Source organism: Mobula birostris, chromosome 16, assembly GCF_030028105.1.
Source record: "Mobula birostris isolate sMobBir1 chromosome 16, sMobBir1.hap1, whole genome shotgun sequence".
In the NCBI taxonomy this organism is placed as follows: domain Eukaryota; kingdom Metazoa; phylum Chordata; class Chondrichthyes; order Myliobatiformes; family Myliobatidae; genus Mobula; species Mobula birostris.
Window position 1 is genome coordinate 31,070,797 of NC_092385.1, and position 25,678 is coordinate 31,096,474.

General features: G+C 39.0%; 1 protein-coding gene across 1 annotated transcript in view; it reads right to left on the reverse strand.

The window, feature by feature from the left end:
• The window catches only part of adamts9 (ADAM metallopeptidase with thrombospondin type 1 motif, 9), a 267,099-nt gene that overhangs the window by 9,342 nt on the left and 232,079 nt on the right, over window positions 1-25,678 (reverse strand). The window contains exons 37-39 of the mRNA XM_072280518.1: window positions 15,410-15,501; window positions 5,344-5,448; window positions 112-206 (exon numbers count right to left, since the gene is read on the reverse strand). Of these exons, the coding sequence (XP_072136619.1) occupies window positions 117-206; window positions 5,344-5,448; window positions 15,410-15,501 (287 nt within the window). The 3' untranslated portion in view covers window positions 112-116. The remainder of the gene's footprint in view (window positions 1-111; window positions 207-5,343; window positions 5,449-15,409; window positions 15,502-25,678) is intronic.

Sequence of the window (25,678 nt, forward strand, 5' to 3'; positions counted from 1 at the left end):
CAATATCGTAATATCCTTCCAAGACTGGAAGTTGTAGAATCTGAAGCAATATTGCAGTTGTATTGAAAATATGAATTAGCTTTTAGCATAAACATTTAGAAAAGGGAATACCTGAGTTAAAGCAATTGTACATGTAGTCCTGTTCCAGAATATGGGACGCACTTGCCACAGTAACCTCCACATTTCCCAATCACTTTGGCGCCATTCTGTGGGTAAAATAGGATTTGCATGACTATAAGTCTTGCCATATATAAACTTCTGTTTTTATATAACATTAATAAATTTATTAACATATTGTTTGGCAGAATGACATATTCAATATATCTAACACACATACTCAAAAACAGAGCACACTAATTAAATAGATCATTATCTATTCACAGATTAGCAAATGGCTTATTCCTTCTTTTCATTTACTTATTCATTTATTTATCTCATGTACATCAAAATATATAGTCAGATGCAGACATCCTGTTATAATTCTGTATGCTTTTGAAGTTTCAGACTTTGCAGCAAGGTGCTTAAGTACTTTCTGCAAATTTCAAGGCTTCTAACTAGTTTGTTACATCTTCAAGTGTTTGACTTGCAAACCTTAGAGAATGGGCAGAGGTCAAACAGAACTACTAGAATGAGGTAGTGGAGGGGAAGAAAGTGTCTTAACAGGAGGCAATGTCATTGCAGTTTGATCAGGAGGAATTCCTTCTATTTGAACATCAGTGATAAACAACACATGATACATCTGCACTTCATTGTGGTAGACCAACTAGCTTCCTTAAAAATGTTCAATGATGTTATGACTAACACGGTCCTCATAGAAAACTGCCAACTACACCACTTGCAGCTCCACTGTAAGGTAAGGATCACATTCCCAGTGGCTGAGACAGTTATCACTTGTACATTTGACTTACTTCAGATCGTTACCATAAAGTCTGACGAAATCTCATAGTTGTGGTGTACTGTCACAGAAGGGATACTCTGTTCATTAAGAGGTAACTTCATTTCTTTTGGCTTTGCCAGATGGAAAATCGGCATTGCGTGCCAAGGGGGTAAAATGTTTGTATGCTTTACCATACTACAAGTTGTCAGCAATTACATCCCCATTGCTTTGCACGAGCCTTATGCCAACCCCACTGTAGGTAAGGAATTTCTCCCTGTGCTGTATCACTCAATGACACTTCAGCTTTATGTGGATTTCTTATCAGCTCAAGGCTCAAGAGGTTGGGTTTCATGCTCTGGAAAAGAAGCCTACTGAAAAAAAACAAACACAATTTCAATGTTTAAGGGAAGCTTGGATAGGCATTGATAGTAATGATATGAAGGTTATCGTTCCTGGTGCAAGTTGTTGGGAGTAGGCAGCTTAAATGGTTTTGGCATGGACTAGATGGGGTGAAGGGCCTGTCTGTACTTCTCTATTACTCTAGGCCTTTCTAAAGGCCTTAGAAAGCCTCCAGTAGCCTGAACCATCCTTACCCAGGCCTCACTTCACTTAAGCCTTTTTCTCTCAACAGCTATCCCTGGACGATCTTCTGAGGAAACCACAATGCTGATTTCTAAGCTGGTGGATAGGAATATGAAATGTTGTGATAGTTTATCTCAATTGTCATTTAGCCTTTTTATCAATGTTTGAGAATGATGTGCAGTTCTTAGATATTTGATACAGGAAAGAAAGGGTTTGTGGTAAGGGAGGCTTTGGAAATCAGAGGTGCAAATCAACACTGCTTGGACCTTGTAAATGAGAAGAGATTGAAGGATGAGGGATAAGAAAAAGTGGATAGCAGTATTATGTATTACAATACTAAAATGGTTTCAGTTTCAGAGGTGATCAGGAACTTTACTATGGCCATTATCGTAATGTTCAGTTCCACTTCCAAATGATTGGGGGGGGGGGTTAGAAGATTTAGGTAAGGTTCATGTGTACTCAAAGTGGCTCTCAAAGTCTCACTGTTTAAACTATATGTAAGCAGTAAGGGTTACAACACTCTTCTACGTAAGAAGCTGAGATTAAGTATTTGAATGATAGATATATCTTGAGATATTGGCAGGTGAGTATTGGGATGTGGTGAAATTAAAATTGACTAATAGTGACGCATTTTTAATGATATAGTATTGGAATATCCATTCATTGATCTTGCTCACTCCTGTGCAGACATGATCTCAGCATACCCAGCAATCAATGTGTAATTTCCTTTTAAGAGGTGCAGACTATTTGAAACCTTTTTATAATGGATCTATATCTAATATTTATAATATGCTGTTGGGAATGAGAAGTGTTCCTTTAGATAAAATTAAAAATCTTTGGGAACAAGATTTACGGACTTCAAGTTCTGAGGAAACTTGGAATCAAAATTTTAAATTAGTTAACACTTCATCGTTATCTGCCCACCACTCTCTCCTACAATTTAAGGTGGTCCATAGGGCCATATGACCAAGGATAAGTTGTCTCATTTTTATTTAGATATACCTCTGTTTTGTGATAGATGTAATAATGGAGAAGCTTCACTCATTCATATGTTTTGGACATGTCCGAGTCTTGGAAAATATTGGAAAGAAGCATTTCCCAAACTTTCTTGATACTTTTCAAAGTAAACTCTAAGCCTAATCCTTTGACCACTTTATTTGGTATTGTTGGAAGAAAGAATATTATTTTGGAGTCATCTGACTTGCTCATTTTGGCTTTTATTTCTCTTACGGCCAGAAGGATGCTCTTGCTTAAATAGAAAGATGCGGCCCCTCTTATTCCTGTTCAATGGTTACATGATGTCATGTCATGCTTAAACTTAGAGAAGATTCGCTGTTCAATCTCTGAATCTAGCCAAGACTTTCAAACATGGTGGGGACCTTTTTTGAATTATTTTCAAAACCTTTGATTTGCTGTTAAAGCACAGATGATGACTAATTTTGTTTTCTTTCTTCTTTACTAATCAGCTTCGGTCTTGGTAGTGGGTTAGTTTTTTTTACATAATAAAATTACTATATTTCAATGTTACGAATTAATTAATCTGTATGAATATAGGGGAAGGAGTCTTTATATGTGATTTAGTATAATGTATTGATATATACTTTTTCTTGTACTCTGTATTTTTATATGTAAAATTAATAATGAAAATATTGGAAAGAAGAGGTGCAGACTGGCTTTAAATGTGTAGTGTTGTGTTCAGTAGTACCAGCAAATAATTTTGGGACCTTCTATGCTGTGACAATTATTATTAGGACTAGCTAGATTCTGCCATAATGGACATCAGCAGATGGCATTAAACCACATCACATCGATTACACTTCCAGAAGCTGTTTTTGAGATCTAATTAATTTATACACCTACATCTTTGCAATGTAAATTTCACTAATTATTTAATCACATTAATGTCAGACTTTATCATACTAGAACTTCTTCAAATTACTTAAAATAATTTCTATTTGGAACACAGATGCATTAACTTTCCTAACTTTCTACCTATGCATCAATGAACCAGGTTCACAGGCTAGACTTGGGTTGTATCTTTGTGCATGAATTGTATTGCTACTATGGTGGAATCCTCTGGTTAAGGTTGGTGGGATATTCAGGTTTGTTGCAATGATGTTGGATGGATATCATAACATCTTCCACAATGTTGTCGGGATTACATATTGAAGTCTTTCTGAGACAGGTGAGGCAATATTATGAATTCCAAATACCAGACAGCAGTCTTTGTGTCGATAGATTCAAAGGTGCTGCAGGATGAGAGGCCCTCTGCTGTTTCTGACAGGCTCTTGCAGACCTAACAATTATTAGGAATTTACATTGCTAGAGGCATTCCAGTTTTCTATTAGTACACAAACGTCTTTGCTCAGTCTGGTTTGAGTATTGATTCCCACGGAGTAGTCCCACCTGGTGTTTGCCCAGCCTATTGAAAGGAGTTATACAACTAAGTTCAGCTGAGGTCAAGGATTCAGATAGAGTTAGCACCATTTCTTTGAACTATATCTTGCTATTTAGACTTCAGATGAGTCCTTGAAAATGCTACCATACTGTTGTTTGCTCAATGCCTAGGTATTTTTTAATGCATAATACAATGTCAATGCATGATATGTGATACAACTTTGTTGAAAGGTCCTTCTTGAAACACGATCCAACACTACTATAAGCCTACTTGACTTTTATTTTAGACTTAATTCTTTGGAAGTACAGTCATGCAGGTTATAAAGCAAGTCATTTATCCAGTTCTGTTAGGTTGCATTTCTCTACATTTATTTCCTGTTTCAAATCTTGAACAAAATTTGCAGATGGAATCTTCTTCAAAACAATATCCAGATTTTTTAGTGTTATTTATCTCTACATGCAGGAAAATATTTCTCTTATCAAAAGCCCCTATGAACTCTCTCATCAAAGCTCTCTTCTTACCAGAATTCTTTTCAGTTGCAGTATCTTCTATAGCTGAAATGTTTGCATATAACCCTGCCACCTATTTCTAATTATTACTATTATTATTGAATTCAGTTTCCCAGATAATCTGAGGAATAACTTCAAGGATGTTGGAGAACAGGAAGTACACAATTTGATGCCTATGGGATATGATTTGATTGACATGGGGTAGTGGAAAAGACCTGGAATCACTGAGATTGAAGTGTTCATGGGGAAGGCCAGTTGGTAGCTTATAATATTTATTAGATGTATTAAATAATCTTTTGTATTTTGGGAGAAAAGTAAGGAATGGGTGTTCATTTTGAATAGAAATACTCTACAATTTCTAAAAATTATATTAATTTTTGTCAAAATCTTGCACCAGATTGTAGTTTATCTATTATCAGAATATGGTTTGTTTCCATGGAATTTGGACTGGAACTCTTCTACCTGCAGCAGCAGAATTTTGAAAGACAAATTTGTGCCTATTTGACTTCTATTTTATATTGAAATTAATTTTGCAATATGCACACTATGTGAAAATTATTCCAAATATTTCATTTTACTTGAAAGTTTAGATGCCCAAATAGAGTGTTCTGAATCTTTGCTTCCACTAATGATATTTTTCAAGCTAATTTTGGATTGCACATAATAATTCATTTTGTATTTTGGTACCAGGTTAAATGACAAAGGTAGAGATGGACTTCTTTGGCTAAGATTAAATGACACAGCAGATACATCTTCTGCCAGTTTAAGTTGGAAACTCGCAGCACAAAATTAGTATCATAAGCAATATGGATTGGTGCAATACAGAAAAAAAAGTTAAATGGCACCTGGCACAATGTCCCAAATACACATAATTTGGGTATCATTGCTTTTTGTGTATTAGGTATTGAAAAAATAATATTTTACATAAGTATGTTACTATTTGCTAAACTTAATCACATTTCCTACTAGATTCTTACCATCAATCGTTGTATTTCTACAACAGCATAATTTCCTTGTGATATCCACCTAGTGGATTCAGAAACTCGGAGTCCTGTTCCAGAGAGATTAATACTAAATTGACCCTGAAAGAGAAAATGCTCTCCAATTTTTACAAAGTCCAGATAAATAGTCATTTATAAAAAAAAGTCTTACATTTAGCTATAAAATTCAAAGTAACCATGTTATAATTGTTTAATGATAAACAAAATCTCATTAATATATTGGTAAGATATGTTAGGGCATGATCATAACTAAGCAGCTATTTAATTCAATGCTGATCACTCAATTGTACAGAATGTTATTTTAAAGACAACAGATTTTCAGAGGCATTGTGTCAGAATCAGCTCTAGGGGGCACTGCTGTTTTTCTATTGTTAGGTTTGCAAATATATAAGATGTGGTTTGGATAATAGTTTCAACTTATACTGCAAGTTAAAATAAATTATATATATATTACATGTGTATAAAAAGTACATATATATTGAAATATATTGCAAACTATGCAGATTTTAATTTTACTGTAAATTATAGATAAAACAACACATTAGTCCAGAAGAAAATATTGAGCACAACTTACCAGAACTTATTGACATATAAAAGAAACATATCTGATTCAGTTATTTTAATTTAATCTCATCATAGTAAAATTGGAATTCACAGATCATTAGTCACTTTCTAGAAATATTAAAACTGAAAATACTAACCTCGATATACGATATAAACATACATTTGTTAATTAGTAATAGATCTCTACATTATTAACTCATTATAGCTTGGAAAACAACACTGTGCAATGTTCAAGGTGGCAAGGACTAGAGTACTGAAATGAGAGAAAGTTGAGTAAAATTGTGATGTGAATTGCATAAATAAACTTCAACTAGCCATTTTCAACCATTTTATACAGTTAACAATGGCAATATAATCCTTAGCTTATACTTCTGTAGTGACAGCAGAATGATTAGAAATGTTGTATGCAGTTGTCTGGCAGTGCAATTATTCAAATGCACTTCACCAGATAGCATAGCAGTTATTTGACAGAAAGTTAGCACTAGTGCAATTAAGTAATCATTGAAATGAATATGTTTGTTAGACTTTTTGTACTATTCACTTACTGTATATTTTAAAAAATGAACACTGCCACTCTGCTTAATTAAGTGTTTTCAGAATTTGAACTTTTCCTTGAATCTTCCAGAAGGAGCCTTTTTGCATTCCTTCTCTCAGAACTTTCATTAGCTTAGTTCAATAAAAAAACACTCAAAATAGTTGTTCAAGACATATTTTTGTTTGGCATCTCCAGACTTGTAAACAGGTTCACCCTCTTGGAAGCTGTCGGGACAGAAGACATTGCCAGTCTGAGAGGCCGACAGGTCTGCAAGTCAAAAATTGGCACTGAATCAAAGCTGAGGAGACAGAAGTCAGGCAGAACCATGGTAGTAGGGGACTCCATAGTGAGAGGTACAGAAAGGGGTTTCTGTGGCAACAGGCGGGATTTAAGGATGGTGTGTTGCCTCCCTGGTGCCAGGATCCAGGACGTCACAGACCGATTGCAGGGCATCCTCAAGGGTGAAGATGAACAGCTGGTGGTTGATAAATGACGTCGGGAGGAAGAGGAAAGAAATTCTGCAGTGTGACTTCAGAGAACTCGGAAGAAGGCTAAAAAGCAGGACCTCCAGGGTGGTTATCTCTAGTTTGTTTCCAGTTCCTTGTGCTGGTGAGGGCAGGAACAGGGAGATAGGGGATCTGAATGTGTGGCTGAGGAGCTGCTGCGGGAGGCAGGGATTTAGATTCTTGGACCACTGGGATCTGTTTTGGGGTAAGGATGAATTGTACAGAAGGGACGGGTTGCATCTTAACAGATGGGGGACCAGCGTTCTGGAAGGCAGGTTTGGCACTGCTACACGGGTGTGTTTAAACTAAGTAGTGGTGGGGAGGGGGCGAACTGGAAATATAAGGATGAAATTAAAGGGAAAGAAAGAATAAGAAAAGTTAAGAAAGACAACAGAATTAACGGGGCAGAAAGCTCAGGAAGGGATCGGAGAGTATGGCCAAGTGCAATAGGAATCGATACGAAAGGTGAGGGGAGTAAAAGTATTACTTTAAATGGATTAAAAGTATTATATATGAATGCATGGAGTATAAGAAATAAAGTGGACGAGCTTGAGGCTCAGTTGGAAATTGACAAGTATAATGTTGTGGGAATAACAGAGACATGGCTGCAAGAGGACCAGGGCTGGGAAATGAATACTCAGGGATATATATCCTATCAAAAGGACAGACAGGTTGGCAGAGGGGGTGGGGTGGCTCTGTTGGTGAGGAATGAAATTCAGTCACTTGCGAAGGGGGACATAGAATCAGGAGATGTAGAGTCAGTATGGATAGAACTGAGAAACTGTAAGGGCAAAAAGACCCTAATGGGAGTTATCTACAGGCCCCCAAACAGTAGCCTGGATATAGGGTGCAAGTTAAATCATGAGTTAAAATTGGCATGTCGCAAAGGTAATACTACGGTTGTTATGGGGGATTTCAACATGCAGGTAGACTGGGAAAATCAGGTTGGTACTGGACCCCAAAAAAGGGAGTTTGTGGAATGTCTCAGAGATGGATTCTTAGAGCAGCTTGTATTAGAACCTACCAGGGAGAAGGCAATTCTGGATTTAGTGTTGGGTAATCAGCCAGATTTGATAAGGGAACTAGAGGGAAAGGAGCCATTAGGAGGTAGTGACCATAATATGATAAGTTTTCATCTACAATTTGAGAGGGAGAAGGGAAAATCGGAAGAGTCACTATTACAGTTGAACAAAGGGGTCTATGGACCCATGAGGCAGGAGCTGGCCAAAGTTGACTGGAAAGATCAAGGGTAGAGCAGGGATGACAGTGGAACAACAATGGCAGGTATTTCTGGGAATAAAACAGAAGGTGCAGGATTAGTTCATTCCAAAGAGGAAGAAAGATTCTAAGGGGAGTAAAGGGTGACCGTGGATGACAAGGGAAGTCAAGGACAGTATAAAAATAAAAGAGAGGAAGTATAACATAGCAAGGATGAGCGGGAAGCTAGAGGATTGGGCGACTTTTAAGGAGCACCGGAAGATAACTAAAAAGGCAATATGGGGGAAAAGATGAGGTACGGAGGTAAGCTAGCCAAGAATATAAAGGATAGTAAAAGTTTATTTAGGTATATGAAGAGGAAAGAATTAGTTAAGAACAAAGTTGGGCCCTTGAAGACAGAAATGGGTGAAATTATTACGGAGAACAAGGAAATGGCAGATGAGCTGAACAGGTACTTTGGATCTGTCTTCACTAGGGAAGACACAAACAATCTCCCAGATGTAATAGTGGCCAGAGGACCTAGGGTAATGGAGGAACTGAAGGAAATTCTCATTAGGCAGAAAATGGTGTTGGGTAAACTGATGGGACTGAAGGCTGATAAGTCCCCAGGGCCTGATGGTCTGCATCCCAGGGTACTTAAGGAGGTGGCTCTAGAAATCGTGGACACATTGGTAATCATTTTCCAATGTTCTATAGACTCAGGATCAGTTCCTGCGGATTGGAGGGTAGCTAATGTTATCCCACTTTTTAAGAAAGGAGGGAGAGAGAAAACAGGCAATTACAGACCAGTTAGTCTGACATCAGTGGTGGGGAAGATGCTGGAGTCAATTATAAAAGATGAAATAGCGGCATATTTGGATAGCAGTAGCAGGATAGGTCCGAGACAGCACGGATTTACGAAGGGGAAATCATTCTTGACTAATCTTCTGGAATTTTTTGAGGATGTGACTATGAAAATGGATATGGGAAAGCCAGTGGATGTAGTGTACCTGGACTTTCAGAAAGCCTTTGATAAGGTCCCACATAGGAGGTTAGTGGGCAAAATTAGAGCACATGGTATTGGGGGTAGGGTACTGACATGGATAGAAAATTGGTTGGCAGACAGGAAACAAAGAGTAGGGATTAATGGGTCCTTTTCAGAATGGCAGGTAGTGACTAGTGGGGTACTGCAAGGCTCGGTGCTGAAACTGCAGCTATTTACAATATACATTAATGATTTAGATGAAGGGATTAAAAGTAACATTAGTAAATTTGAAGATGACACAAAACTGGGTGACAGTGTGAAATGTGAGGAGGATGTTATGAGAATGCAGGGTGACTTGGACAGATGCATGGAAGATACAGTTTAATGTGGATAAATGTGAGGTTATGCACTTTGGTGGCAAGAACAGGAAGGCAGATTACTATCTGAATGGTGTCAAGTTAGGAAAAGGGGAAGTACAACGAGATCTGGGTGTCCTTGTTCATCAGTCACTGAAAGTAAGCATACAGGTACAGCAGGCAGTGAAGAAAGCTAATGGCATGTTGGCCTTCATAACAAGGGGAGTTGAGTATAGGAGCAAAAAGGTCCTTCTGCAGTTGTACAAGGCCCTGGTGAGACCATACCTGGAGTATTGTGTGTAGTTTTGGTCTCCAAATTTGAGGAAGGACATTCTTGCTATTGAGGGAGTGCAGCATAGGTTCATGAGGTTAATTCCTGGGATGGCCGGACTGTCGTATGTTGAAAGATTGGAACAACTGGGCTTGTATACACTGGAATTTAGAAGGACGAGAGGGAATCTGATTGAAACATGTAAGATTATTAAGGGACTGGACACCCTAGAGGCAGGAAAGATGTTCCCGATGTTGGGGGAGTCAAGAACCAGAGGCCACAGTTTAAGAATAAGGGGTAGGCCATTTAGAACGGAGTTGAGGAAAAACTTTTTCACACAGAGGGTTGAGGATCTGTGGAATGCTCTGCCTCAGAAGGCAGTGGAGGCCAATTCTCTGGATTCTTTCAAGAAAGAGTTAGATAGAGCTCTTAAAGATAGCGGAGTCAAAGGATATGGGGAGAAGGTAGGAACAGGGAACTGATTGTGGATGATCAGCCATGATCACAGTGAATGGTGGTGCTGGCTCGAAGGGCGGAATGGCCTACTCCTGCACCTATTGTCTATTGTCTATTGCTTGGTACCCATACAAGTGGTCATTCTATTATTTGTTTGTTGCCCTAGCTCTTCCTGAATTACTTATAAGACATTCCTCATCTCTCTCTTTCCTTTTATGATGTTTTTCTTAATTTTAGTGAACATTTTAATCTTATTTTGAAGTTATGTCTCTTATGCATTTCTCCAATGTAATGGTAACAAGTAAATCTTCACACAATACATTGTGACCATAAAACCATAAGATATAGGAGCAGAATTAGGCCATTTGGCTTAATCAAGTCTACTCTGCCATTTCATCATGGCTGATCGAATTTTTCTCTCAGCCCCAATCTCCTGCCTTCTCCTCATATCCCTTCATACTTTGACCAGTCTATCACTCTACCTTAAATATACATAAGTCTAGGCCTCCACAGCAGCCTGTGGCAAAGAACTCCAGATTCACCACTCTCTGGCTAAAGAAATTCTTCCTCATCTCTGTTCTAAAAGGACACCCCTCTATTCTGAGACTGTATCCTCTGATCTTAGTTTCTCCCACCATGGGAAACATCCTCTCCACATCCACTCTGTCAGGCCTTTCACCATTTGATAGGTTTCAATGAGGTCACCCCTCATTCTTCTGAATTCTAGTGAATACAGGCCCAGAGCCAGCAAACACACTTCATATGACAAGCTATTCAATCCTGAAATCATTTTCATGAACTTCCTTTGAACATTCTCCAGCTTCAGCACATCTTTTCTAAGATAAGGGGCCCAGGACTACTCACAATACTCCGAGTGAAGCCTCTCCAGCGCTTTAAAAAGTCTCAATATTACATCATTGCTTTTATGTTCTAATCCTATTGAAATGAATGCTAACATTGCATTTGCCTTCCTCAACACAGACTCAATAAAAGTTTAGGGAATCCTGCACAAGGACTCCCAAGTTCCTCGTGTCCCGTTTTTTTGTATTTTCTCTCCATTTAAAAAGTAGTCAAGCCTTTCACTTCTTCTATCGAAGTGCATGACCAGACACTTCCTGACACTGTATTCTATCTGCCATTTCTTTGCCCATTCTCCTAACCTGTCTAAATTCTTCTGTAGCCTCTCCACTTCCCCAAAAATACCTGCCCCTCCACCTATCTTCATATCATCTGCAAACTTTGCAACTAAGCCATTAATTCCATGCAACACTCACGACAGGCTGGAGGAACTCAGCAGGTTGGACAGCATCCATGGAAAAGATTGGTCGATATTTTGGGTCCTGACGAAGGGTTCCGGCCCGAAACGTTGACCGATCTTTTCCACGGATGCTGTCCGACTTGTTGAGTTCCTCCAGCGTGTTGTGAGTGTTGCTTTGACCCCAGCATCTGCAGATTATTTTGTGTTTACCATTAATTCCATCATCCAAATCATTGGCATATAACGTAAGAGGAATTGGTCTCAGCACAGACCCCTGTGGAAGAAACCTCTAGCCAACCAGAAAAGGCTCTCTTTATTTCCACTCTTTGCCTCCTGCCAATCATCCTCTGTTTTATCCATGCTAGAATCTTTCCTGTAATACAATGGGCTCGTAGCTTGTTAAGCAGCCTCGTGTGTGGCACCTTGTCAAAGGCCTCCTGAAAATCCAAGTACACAACATGAAACAATTCACTTTTGTCTATCCTGATTGTTATTTCTTCAAAGAATTCCAACAGATTTGTCAGGCAAGGTTTTGTCTGGAGAAAACCACACTGACTATGGCTATTTTATCATGTGCCTCCAAGTACCCTGAGACCTCATCCTTAATAATCAACTCTAACAACTTCCCAAACACTGAAGTCAGACTAACTGGTCTGTAGTTTCTTTTCTTTTTCCTCTCTCCCTTCTTGAATAGTGGAGTGACATTTGCAATTTTCCATTCTTCTGGAACCATTCTAGAACCTCCCACCAGGGTCTTTTACTCTTGCAGTTCCTTAGTTCGATCCATAATGATTCAATACCTTCCGACCCCATGACATCTCTTTCTAATGATTTGATTAGAGACAGTTTGGTACTCTTTCTCAAGAACCCTTTTGCAGCCAAGGAAGCAAGACAGATTTTATTAGATATGAGTATTACGACTTATGGAGAAAATGAGGAATTAAGAAATAGGATTAGTTAAGATCTAACTTATGGCCTGTTTAGACCTCAAAAAGATTAACTATTCACTTCTCAATTCAAACACTAAGTTTCACAAGGTGTGGGGACCTTTCCTTGAATACTTTCACCATTCTTCTTTAGGGTAAGTTTATCCTTTTTTTTGTATGCTACAATCCCTTACTTCCAGCTTTTTTTTGTAAGTTATACAGTTTTTTTGCTGTGAATTACATTATACTTTTGGTAGTCAGCATTATATTTTCTTTTTTCCTATATATATTTACAATTCTCTGGGGTTGAATGCTCTGTTTGATTTATTTTTTCTTTTATATGCACAATGGTTGGCCTGGGTTTTTCTTTTTTCAGTGCGAGTTTGGGGTGGATACTAATTTTACATAATTCTCTTTTGGGTGCTTTATTTTCTTATTGTTATGAATTACATATTGGATTTGTTTGTTTTGCACTGTATAAATCTCCATTTTGTTGTTGGGTTCTCTTTCTGTTGTTTCTTGCAGAAGTGCATAAAAATTAATAATAAAAAAAGATCTAGCTTAAGAGTCAGTCAGTATTTTGAACTGCATGCTACAACTCTGATATTCTTCTAGGTCAGATCTCAATACATGATCAGATTTCTCATTAAAACCTTGAAGTTTTTCGTTGGTCAGCTTGTAACGTCAGTAAGATTTATCAATTAAATTTCAACTTTAATGCACATACTGCACATTTGGCATAAATAATTACCTGCCAAATTTTCATGAATATTGAAATTGTACAATTTAATAATGGTACTCTTTGCAAACCATTTACACTTCCTTGTCTGGTTATAGCTATTTCATTAGGTCATTTTGCATCAACATGTATTTTAGCACTGCTAGGCGGGGCTAAGTATTATACCTAGCAATCAGTATGAAGAAAATAATTTATATGTTGCTACAAAGATAAATGGTTTTCTTGAAAATGAAAGCAGAAGTTTTGTTTTATTCTATTCAAAGTCGTTTAACCAATTTGTGGGCAAGAAATTGAAACAATGTGTGCTAACGTGGAAATACAAGGGTACTAGGGATGGTTTACTGTGAGGCCCCAGGTTCTGGTTTTCCACTGCCACTTCCCAATGCGTCATATTTGGTAGAACAGGCCTCACGTACAGGAATATACTCACAGGCATTCATCTCCCACTTTGTGTGAGACGGAGATCAGAATGTGCTCAAAACAATGAAGAATTGCATTGGGCAGCAATTGGGGTGAGGGAATACAGATATTGGGAAACCCTGGAGGAGGTGACATTCAGAGAGGGAGCACAATTGTTGGAGGGGTGATCAGAGAGGAGATGGTAGAAGGCTGGTTGCCCAGAAATGTGAAGTAGGATCTTTTGTGATAGAGTAGATATGTGGGCTGATCATAAAATTACCCATACAGAAGATGACAGACATCTTGAGATTATCTGACGTATCCAACAAGCGGTCAGGTCCTTAACCTTACCACCAAAGGAGGCCATCCTCAGGATCTGAGGACCAGCTTCATAGCAGATTTTCACACAAGTAATGCCAAAGTGAACATTGTACACTGTTTCACATCACACGCACATGGTGGACCCAGTTTGGAAATAAGAAAGTGTACTAACTGCATACAAACTTCATAATTCCATTCAGTGTTGTATGTGGTGACATATGTACTCTGATAATAAATTTTTCTTTACTTTAAGCCTTGAACTTTACTGTCTGATTTTAACACCATGTCATTGTGCAACTTAGTTTCAAAATTGCTCTAGTATTTCATTAAAAAAAAAGGATAAGATAAATTAACTTAAAACCTTAATGAATTTTTAAAAACCTTTCCATTTTAATATTTTAAAATTTACATCTATTACTATACCTACAGCAAAATAAATGTATAACAGTATGGAAGCACAAAATCATATTTTAAACTAGCCTCATACCAGCATTACTCAAAAACATTTTGATAGTTCTACACTTCTCATGATTTTCTTTCAGGTTAACACATTATTATTTCAAATGCAGTCAGTTTGTTTAGAATATATAACCAATACCTCAGCATCCTAAATTCTATTTCTGTAAATTATGCTTGTAAGTTATAACAGTCAGATTTTTTTGATGTGAAAATAATTTGATAAAAATCTTATGAATTCTCATTTGCTTATGATTGTAAAGTAGGGAGGAGGAGAAGATGGCAACGCGATGCAGCGTGCGCAGCCACTCAGGTGAATAATATTTGTTATGTGTCAAGTAGGGTACTGTGCACAATTCTGATTTGATGGAGACAGACGTGAGAGTACGGAGGAACACCTGGTGAAACTTCTGCAATGCCCGCTTCGCTGCTGCTGGTACTGTGTGGTCCGGAATCTCCGGAGGAGAAAGCCCCGAATCCTCAGCTTTGCTTGTTTCGGCAGCTGGGGCGAGGTCAAAGGCGCTCGGCAGAGGATGGTGTTCAGGAGACTGTATCGGAGGGGCTGGTCAGAGGCTCGAAGTTTTTGGATGGACGGACTCAGTGTCGGCTGTGGTCGGGTGCTTCCAATGCATCGGCAGTTGTCGGTGCCTGGAGGTTTATGGCAAGGAGTTTCTCCCTTTTGCTGCCTGCTATCGGGGACTCGGGAGACAATCGGGACTTTGAGACTTTTTTTTTACCATGCCCATCATCTGTTCTTTATCAAATTGCTTTGCACTGCTGTAACTATATGTTATAATTATGTGGTTCTGTCAGTGTTAGTCTTTGGTTTGTCCTGTTTTTCTGTGATATCACTCTGGAGGAACATTGTATCATTTCTTAATGTATGCATGCATTTCTAAATGACAATAGACGAGGACTGCGTGTTCTCATAATCTAAACAATATGTTTATGAAAGTATGGCAATTCATCCCTGGTCCAATGTCTCTCAGTTTAGTTCTCTATTTGTTCGTTTGTCATGTTTTAGGATGTTGTAAATTTTTAAAGATATATATTTTGCAAAATAATTATATTACCTGTGGACATCTGGCAGCACTGTAACAGTCTCCAGCTGTGGCAAATGGAACTGATCGTCCTTCAAGCGTTCGTGCAAAGTACAAGTCTGTTGCTATAAAGTCAGCAGAAACATGCAAAGCTATTAAGGTTAAGAAACAATATTCAAAATAAATTTGTCATTGTGAATATTATATTATATTATATTTATTTAGAGGCACAGCGTGGAATAGGCCTTTCTGGTGCTTCAAGCCACACTGCCCAACAACCCCTGATTTTACCCTAAGGTAGTCAAGGGGCGATTTACAATGACCAATTAACCTACTAACCGGTACGTCTTTGGACTGTGGGAGGAAACCAGAGCACCTGGAGAAAACCCACACATTCCACGGGGAGAACATACAGACCCCTTACAGAGGACACTGGGTTTGAACTTCATGAATTAAATATATTTTATACCAATTTTAAAGATACCAAATCAGTAAACTAATCAAATCTTCTTGTTGTTGACTTTGGTGAAAGATGACACGTTTGAACTCAACATACAGAAGATGTATTGAGTCAAGTTCCCACTCCTGGGATAGACCTAAGAAAACTTTGTGGAGATCTATGCATGTTTACACAGCAGATGAAGACTGTAGGAGCCAGGCAACCATTTTCTATTTGCATTGTATTCTGTTTTGTGCATTTATTATGGTAGCTAGTGAAGTGTGGGGGAGGGGTGGTGTGATAAAAGTGAAGGGAATAAGTTACGTATTTGGGCTTTGCTCTGGGCTGTATGGAGCTGGGACCACCAGGTGTTAGATCTTTCATTAACTGCTTAGCCATGCTAAACTATGCTCATGTTTCATTGCTTCATGATTGTATGTTTTGATAGCTGCTAATAAAGGATCAAACACATTTCTTTGAATTTGTGGAACATTATCATTAAAGGGTACGTCATACAAGGATAACAACCAGTGCTAGGTTGCCAGCAGCGGCAATTGGTTTGCTAGAATTGGCTGCAACAAAGACATTGCTTTCACTCAATATGCAAATGACATAGAACGACATCAATCAGCCTTTTCGGTCAACCCTGGCTTCTATGGAGCAATTCCATTTGCCCCATTCCACTCTCATCTCCTTGTTCTCCTGTAATTTATTCTCTCCCACGCAATGTTACCATCTTCTCTTTATACCATTAACTTATACTAAAGAATCATTTACAGCATCCAATTAACCAAACAACAATGTAGGAAGAAAACAGAGCACCCAGATAAATCCCACGTATGAAGATCTGGATTGAACCTAAGTCACTCGGGCTGTGAGACAGCAGCATTAACTATTGCATCAAACATGGTGCCTTTGCTATGGTATCATGTCACCTCATCGTGTAGATATTTTAAGATACATATCTGGCTGTTATCCCACTTCACTGAAGTTGAGTTAGAGCAGAGCATGAGGTTCTGGTCCTATGTGACTAGGCATTGAACTTTATTCGTTCGTAATTGTGTACAACCTCGACATGCCTTATGAAATTAGTCACAGGTGTGACTGAACCTGATTAACAGTTAGATGCTGTGATGCTGAAGATTAAACATATTGAGCTGGCAGTTTGGTCATCATTGAGGAGTTTCAGTGAAAGGCCCTAAGGTAAGGAGAGGATGAAATAGCTGTGAATATGCCACATGTAATAATTGGGAAGTGGATTTCTTTGGAGCGGAGGTGGGATTGGGAGATTGGTTTTGCTTCAGGATAATTTTGGGCAGAACTCTAGAGATAGTGTGATCTAAGTTGGATCTTCAGGACTTTGAGTAGGTTCTCCCATGAATACATAACAACGGGTGCACTCAGGACAAGGAAGGACAAGTTACCCTGAAATATTTGGGGATGCTTAGTTAAACTGTCCAAATGTAACAAAATACCATGGAAATGATATTATCATGGTTCACTCACGGACAAATATTTTAATTGTGTAATGCTGAATTAAAAAGTATTGCACAAGTGAATATCAAGACAATTGTTGGACTCAGGGAAACTGTCTCCATTATTGACTAATTTGCCAATCATCGCTGTGTGTGACTGCACTGGAGCATCCACTAGTACATTCAGGAGGGGGTAAAATGACAAATATAAAGAAAAATGGAGAAGAGGGAAAGAAACTATCAATTATCCTCTTGAGTCATGCATCAATGCATAATATGATAAATCTTAACTTTTATTTGGCAGTGTAGAGACATACTCAAAATTCATTTTGGTTATCATTTATTATTAAAGACAACGTCAAGATCTCATGCAATTCTGGAATGATAGTTCCTAAATTAATCTTCTTCTCTGAAGTGTAACTCATGCAGCTCGTCTTTATGATACTGACAAATTATCTTTCTATTGTCAGTGCAGTCAGACATACAAATAGCAATGATAATTCAAGTAAAGCTAAGCAGGTAGGTTAGTGTCTATGGGAGAAAATATGAATTGGTAAATATTTTAGATTTAATCATTCATAAGCATGCTTGTGGTCAAGCTGAAATATCACCTTGATATATACATCATTCTCAACATTATAAAGAAAAGTTTCTTCAGTCTAGTTCAGTTGCAATGAGAAGATGGTCTCTATATGCAAATCAAATGTTATCGCTTACTTTTGTGTATAATAAAATTCAATTATTCATAAAAGACATCAGCGTTTCTCAGGTAACTACAGAAAACACCATCTTATGAAAATAGTGATTAATAAGTTCTTCAAATTATCCTTCATAGTAAATTCTGTTTGCTTTTATTGAAAATTGAACACCTTCAAGTTAATATTGAGCAGCTTTAACCCTGACATTCATATATAGTTAACGCATAGAAAATATTCAGTTTTCTTTAAGAGTTAACTAAGTTACTTCCTGCATGGTAGTTAAAATATATATAAGAAATCATTACTTTGCTGCTGCTGGTTTCAACATGCAAAGTACATTGAACAGTTCATAATCTTTAAGGTTTAATGAAATTTGATTATAATTTTAGTAACACACATCAAAGTTGCTGGTGAACGCAGCAGGCCAGGCAGCATCTCTAGGAAGAGTTTTGCTGAACACTTACTCTCTGTCCACCAGAGAAAGCAGGATCTCCCAGTGGCCACACATTTTAATTCCACATCCCATTCCCATTCTGATATGTCTATCCACGGCCTCCTCCACTGTAAAGATGAAGCCACACTCAGGTTGGAGGAATAACACCTTATATTCCATTTGGGTAGCCTCCAACCTGATGGCATGAACATTGACTTATCTAACTTCCGCTAATGCCCCACCTCCCCCTCGTACCCCATCCGTTATTGATTTACACACATTCTTTCTCTCTCTCTCCTTTTTCTCCCTCTGTCCCTCTGACTATACCCTTTGCCCATCCTCTGGGTTCCCCCCCTGCTTTCCTTCTCCCTGGGCCTCCTATCCCATGATCCTCTCATATCCTCTTTGCCAATCAACTGTCCAGCTCTTGGCTCCATCCCTCCCCCTCCTGTCTCCTCCCACTTTCAAATCTCTCACTAGCTCTTCCTTCAGTTAGTCCTGATGAAGGGTCTCAGCCCGAAACGTCGACTGTACCTCTTCCTAGAGATGCTGCATAGCCTGCTGCGTTCACCAACAACTTTGATGTGTGTTGTTGTAATTTTAGTAACTTCATTGTTAATCAAAAAATGTATCTTGATATGGATTTTACAGTCAGAGATAAGTGACAGAGCTTACTACCTCAGAGAAATCTGCCTATAAAGATCCAGTAGTCTTCTGATGTCATTTCCTATCAGGTACTATTTTAAGAGGTAACCTCTTAACTAACAGCTCATGTTGAATGATGAATTCTCACAGATGTAAAACCCAGAAGCAAAAATAACTTTAAGCTAGATGATTTAAAAATTCAATAGAAAATAACTAAACACATAAATACGATTTGCTATAAAGTGAAATATCAACACCACTACTCCTTCAGTACTAATCAACAAGCTTCAAAATCTCTGTACCTCTATCTGCAACTGGATTCTTGACTTCCTCATCAGGAAACCACAGTTATTGTGGATGGGTAATAACATCTCCTCCTTGAAGACAATCATACAGGCTCACTTCAAGGATGTGTTCTTAGCCATTGCTCTTCTCCCTCCACACTCATGACTGTGAAGTTAGGCACAACTCAAATGCCATCCATAAACTTAATGATGAACCCACTGTTTTTGGCAGAATTTCAGACGGCAACAAGAAGACACCGAGAAGCTGGCTAAGTGGTGGCATGTCACCAACCTTGCACTCAACACCAGTAAGATCAAGGAATTGCTTGTGGAGTTCAGAAAAGGAAATCAGGAGAGCACACCTAAGTCCTCATTGAGGGCACAGTGGTGGAAAGGGTAAGAAGCTTCAAGTGTCTGGGCATCAACATCTCAGAGGATCTATCCTGGGCCCAACATATTTAGGTAATCATGGTAACGGCATGCCAGGAGGTATACTTCATTAGGAGTGTAACGATATTTCGTGTGTCACCAACGACTCTAGCAAATTTCTACAGATGTACAACGGAGAGTATTCTGATGGTTGCAGAGGATTGTAGATTCAGTAAGCTCCATCATAAGCACAAGCCTCGCCATGATTAAGGCCTCAAGAAGGTGGCATCCATCCTCCAGTTCTCGCTCCCCATTTGGTGGTCTATAATACTCCCCCATAAGTGTTACTACACCTTTCCCATTCCTCAATTCCACCCAAATAGCCTCCCTAGACGAGCCCTGCCAGAGCACCGCGGTAATATTTTCTCTGACAAACAATGCAACACCTCCCCCTCTTGTCCCTCCAATTCTAACACATCTGAAGCAATTAAATCCAGGAATATTTAGTTGCCAATCGCACCCTTCCGGTAACCATGTTGCACTAATAGCTACCACATCATACTTCCAGGTATCAATCCATACTTTAAGCTGATAAGTTTTAAGCTTTAAGCTTACATAAGTTTTAATGTAACATAATTTTTTTCTGTATTACTGCCACAAAACAGCAAATTTCATAGTCATAGAGAAGTAAACACAGGAAAAGGCACTTTGGCCCATCTAGTCGATGTCAAAATTATTTCAATTGCCTACTCCCATTGACCTGCACCGAGACCATAGCCCTCCATATACCTACTATCCTTGTACCTATCCAAACTTCACTTAGACATTGAAATCGAGCTTGCATACACCACTAGTGCTGGCAGCTCATTCCACACTCTCATGACCCTTTGAGTGAAGACATTTCCCCACATATTCCCATTAAAATTTTCACCTTTCACCCTTAATCCATGATGTCTGGTTGTAGGGAAGATAAGGACTGCATAAAGGCCAAGGAAAGGACATATAAGTCACAAAAGTGAATGGGAAGCTGGATGACTGGGAAACTTCTAAATTCCAACAAAAGGCAACTAAAAAGGCTATAGGAAGGGAAAAGATGAAATATGAGGGCAAACTAGCCAATAATATAAAGCAGGATAATAAAAGTGTTTTCAGTTATATACAGAGTAAAAGAGAGGTGAAGGTTAATATTGGACCATTGGAAAATGATGGTGGCGAGGTAGTAATGGGGAGACAAAGAAATGGCAGGTGAACTTAATGGGTACTTTGCATTAGTCTTCACTGTGGAAGAAACCAGTTGTATGCCAGAGGTCCGTGTATGTCAGGGAGCAGGAGTAAGTGCCATTGCTATTACAAAGGAGGAAGTTCTAGGCAAACTCAAACGGCTAAAGATGGATAAGTCACCTGGACTAGATGGAGTACATCCCAGAATCCTGAAAGAAGTTGCTGAAGAGATAACGGATGCATTGGTCATGATCTTTCAAGAATCACTTGATTCTGGCATGGTCCCAGAGGTCTGGAAGATTGCAAATATCACTCCACTCTTTAAGAAGGGAGGAAGGCAAAAGAAAAGAATTTTAGGCCAGTTAGTCTAATTTCAGTGGTTGGGAAAGTGTTGCAGTCTATTATTAAGGATGTGGTTTCGAACTACTTGGAGACCAATACTAAAATAAGCCAAAGTCAGCATGGTTCTTGTAAAGTGAAATCTTACCTGACAAATCTGTTAAGAGTTCTTTTTGGAAGTAACATGCAGGGTGGACAAAGGAGAGGTGGTGGATGTCATTTACTTGGATTTTCATAAGGCATCTGATAAGGTGCCACGCATGAGGCTACTTAACAAGATAAAATCCTATGGCAATACAGAAAAGATACTGGCATGGTTAGAGGAATGGCTGACAGCGAGGAGGCAGTGAGTGGGAATAAAAGGGGCCTTTTCTGGTTGGCCAGTGATTAGGTGTTCTTCAGGGGTCCGTATTGGCACCACTACTTTTCACATTGTCTGTCAATCATTTGGATAATGGAAGATGACTTTGTGGTAAAGTTTGCAGATGATATGAAGATAGGTGGGGTGGTAGGTAGTGCTGAGGAAGCAATATGATTGCAGCAGGACTTAGACAAATTGGAAGAATGGACAAAAGAAGGGCAGATGGAATACAGTGTTGGGAAGTGTACAATAATGCATTTTGGCAAAAGGAACAATACTGCATACTATTATCTAAATGTGGAAAAGGTTCAAACATCAGAGGTGCAGAGGCTCTTAGGAATCCTCATGCAAGTCTCCCCGAAGGTTAATTTACAGGTTGAGTTTGTGGTAAAGAAAACAAATGCAATGTTGGAATTTATTTCAAGGGGAATTGAATATAAGAACAAGGAGATAATGCTGAGTCTTTATAAGACACTAGTCAGGCCGCACTTGGAGTATTGTCAACAGTTTTGGGCCCCATATCTCAGAAAGGATGTGCTGTCATTGGAGAGAGTCCAGAGGAGGTTTATGAGGATGATTCCGGGAATGAAAAGGTTAACATATGAGGAGCATTTGGCAGCTTTGGAGTTGTATCACTGGAATTTAGAAGAATGTGGGGGAATCTCATTGAAACCTACCAAATGTTGAAAGGATGAGATAGAGTGGATGAGGAGAGGATATTTCCTGTGGTGGCGATATCCAGAACTAGAGGGCACAGCCTCAAAATAGAGGGGTGATCCTTTAGAACAGAGGTAGAGAGGAATATTATAGCCAGAGAGTAGTGAATCTGTGGAATGTTCTGTCACAGACTGTGGTGGGGGCCAAGACTGTGGATATATTTAAGGTGGAAGTTGATAGTTTTCTGATTGGTTATGGCATCAAATGACATGGTGAGAAGACGGGTATATGGGGTTGAGAAGGATCCGGGATCAGCTATGATGGAACAGCGGAGCATACTCGATGGACAGGATGGCCTAATTCTGCTCCTAAGTCTTATGGTCTTCCAGTCACCTAACCAGTGGAAAAGCCTGCTTTCATTTATGCCATCTATACCTCTCGTAATTTTGTTTACCTCTATCATATCTCCTCTCCATATTCTATGTTCCAAGGAATAAAGTCCAAACCTATTCAATCTTTCCTTATAACTCAGGTCCTCCAGACCTGGCAACACCCTTTCTCTGTACTCGTTCAACCTTATTTACACTTTCCCTGTAGGTAGGAGACCAAAACTGCACACAATACTCCAAATTCACCAACACCTTATACATCTTCAACGTAACATCTGTCCTACTATACTCAATACTTTGATTTGTGAAGGCTAATGACCCTATCTACCTGTGATGCCACCTTCAATGAATTATGGACCTGTATTCCCAGATCCCTTTGTTCTATCACATTCCTCAGTGTCTACTGTTCACTGCATAAGACCCACCCTTTCATTCTAAGGAAAACTTCACCCAGAGATGGGAATAAATTCTCAACAATGTTAAGAAGAAATGTGATAAATTTCTGAACACAAAGTTGCATTCCTACTTATAGAAAATTAATCTCTAATTGCTTTTACTGCTGAAGTTATAGGGTGTGATTGTTACAGCTTTGCTTGAGTATCATTGAAGAAGTAGAGGAAATTTCCCATTATTCTTTCTGTATTTGTGTGTGGTTAGGCCAATGAGGAATGCACTTACAACCTACCTGGATGTACAGGGTTGATAATCTTCTCTTTTTGTGCCTCATGTATGTTTAGTTGCAAATTTATTTTGTTATTATACAATTGCTACATTGCAAAGTTGATGTTTGAGATAAGAGCCAAAGAATAGACATGAAAATAACTCTGAAAGTGGTAGCCCTTCAATCAAATTACATTAGCTGCTCTTCATATGACTATCTTAACAGATCAGTGTACAACATTTTTCCATTATATAGATTCATTTTTTTCAAAGTTCTGACATCAGGTAATTTAAAAAGCTTTCAGTAGAAGGAACAATATTCAGAAAACTTGACATCACTGAGATGAAAACAACTTGGCAATTGCATGTAAATTAAGATTGGGTGGGGGTGTTGGTAGGAGGTTGGGTGGAGAACAAGTAAACTCAGAAAAACAGCTGGAAAATTCAAATACACTTTTCCATCGATTATCTTTACTTTACACTTTCGCTTTGTATCCATGAAAACTTGGTTTATTTATACTTCACAAATTTATGGACTTTTTAATCAAATTAAACAAGGGCATTTTTTACAGTGTATTGAGGTGAATGGCTCCCCAGGACCTGATCAAATCCATCCTTAGGCTTTGCTGGAGGCTAGGGAGGCAATTGCAGAGGAATTCAGAGATACTTACTTCATCGTTGGCCACTGGTAAAGTTCCTGAAGACTGGAAGGTGGCTAATGTTGTGCTATTGTTTAAGGAGGGTAGCAAAGTCAAGTCAAGAAACTATTGTCTAGTCAACCTGACATCAGTAGTGGGTAATTCAAAAGGGCAGGATCTACCAGCACTGGATAGGCAGAATCTGATTAGGAGATTCAGAATGGAAAATCATGCTTCATGAACTCTTTAGAGGTTTTTTGAGGAAGCTAGGAAAGTGAGGCGAGGAGAGGCAAATGGATATCAATATAGATAAGAGCGAGGTTTGTACTTTGGATAGTCAAACTAGTGTAAGACATGTACTGTGAAATGTAGGGTACCAGGAAGTGTTATGGAACAGAGAGACTTAGGAGTACAAGTACATAGTTAACTGAAAGTGGTTTCACAGGCAGACAGGGTGGTAAAAAAGAACATTTAGCATGCTGACCTTCATCTGTCAAAGCACTGAGGTAGGAAATTGGGCATATTGTTGCAGTTATATAAGGCTTTGGTGAGGTCGCATTTGTAGTACTATGTACAGTTTTGGTCACCTTGTTCTGCTTAGGGTTCAGCAAAGAATTACAAGGATGTTGCCATGACTACAGTGCCCGAGTTATAGGGAGAGATTGGCCAGGCTAGCTGTTGACTAGATCTTTATTCCTTGGAACGTAGGACAATGAGAGTGATCTTGTAGTGATTATTTTAAATTATAAAAGGCATAGTTAATGAGGCTGATAACAGATTTTTCCCTAGGATAGGGAGCCCTAAACTAGCAGATACAGATTTAAGGTGAGAGGGGAAATATTGAAAAGGGACTTGAGAGGCAACATTTTTATGCAGAGGGTGGTGACAAGCTGCCAGAAGAAGGCAAGCTGGAAGTACAATAGTATTATTTAAGAAGCACTTGGATAGGTAGATGGAAGGCCGAGACTTAGAGGAATACGGGCCGAATGCAGGAAATTGGGACCAGGTGGGTGGTCACTATGGTCAACATGGGTTCATTAGGCCAAAAGGCCTGACTCTGTGCTGCATTTCTCTATGGTGCTATGACTACTTCAAACAAAATGAACTGCCCAACATCACTCTATCTCATCTGGGTCCACCTGTCACCTACCAGCCTTTATCTTATTGCTCCCTCTCACTTCTATCTACTGGCTGCCTTCACTCTCCACTCACAGAACTGATGCAGGGTTTCATATCAAAACATCAACCATCCCTTCTGCTTCCATAGATGCTGCTGTACCCACAGCAGCTTATATTTTTGCTCCAGTTTCCAGCACCTGCAGTCTCATGTGCCTCCATCACTATTTTAAATTGACCATTTAAACCACCTTTTCTCTTCTAGTCATTTTCCCAGATCTGACCTGCTCCAGATTCATGATGTAGCACTTGAAGACACTGCACTCTATCCAGTTTCTCACTATTTCACAGAGAAACTCTTTGCAAGACTTGCAATTCTTATAACACTTCTCTTGATGGAATCTCCTCTACCTCAACCTTCTGCTCCCACTGCCCTTCCACCACCAGCACTGCCATTAATTTCCCATCTCCATCCTACTTGGCTTATGTTGTTATTTGAAACCCACAGTTCACTACTCCTACTCTCTGAATTCATGTTACTCCTGTTTCCTTCCTCAGTTTTCCAATCTTTCGTTCCT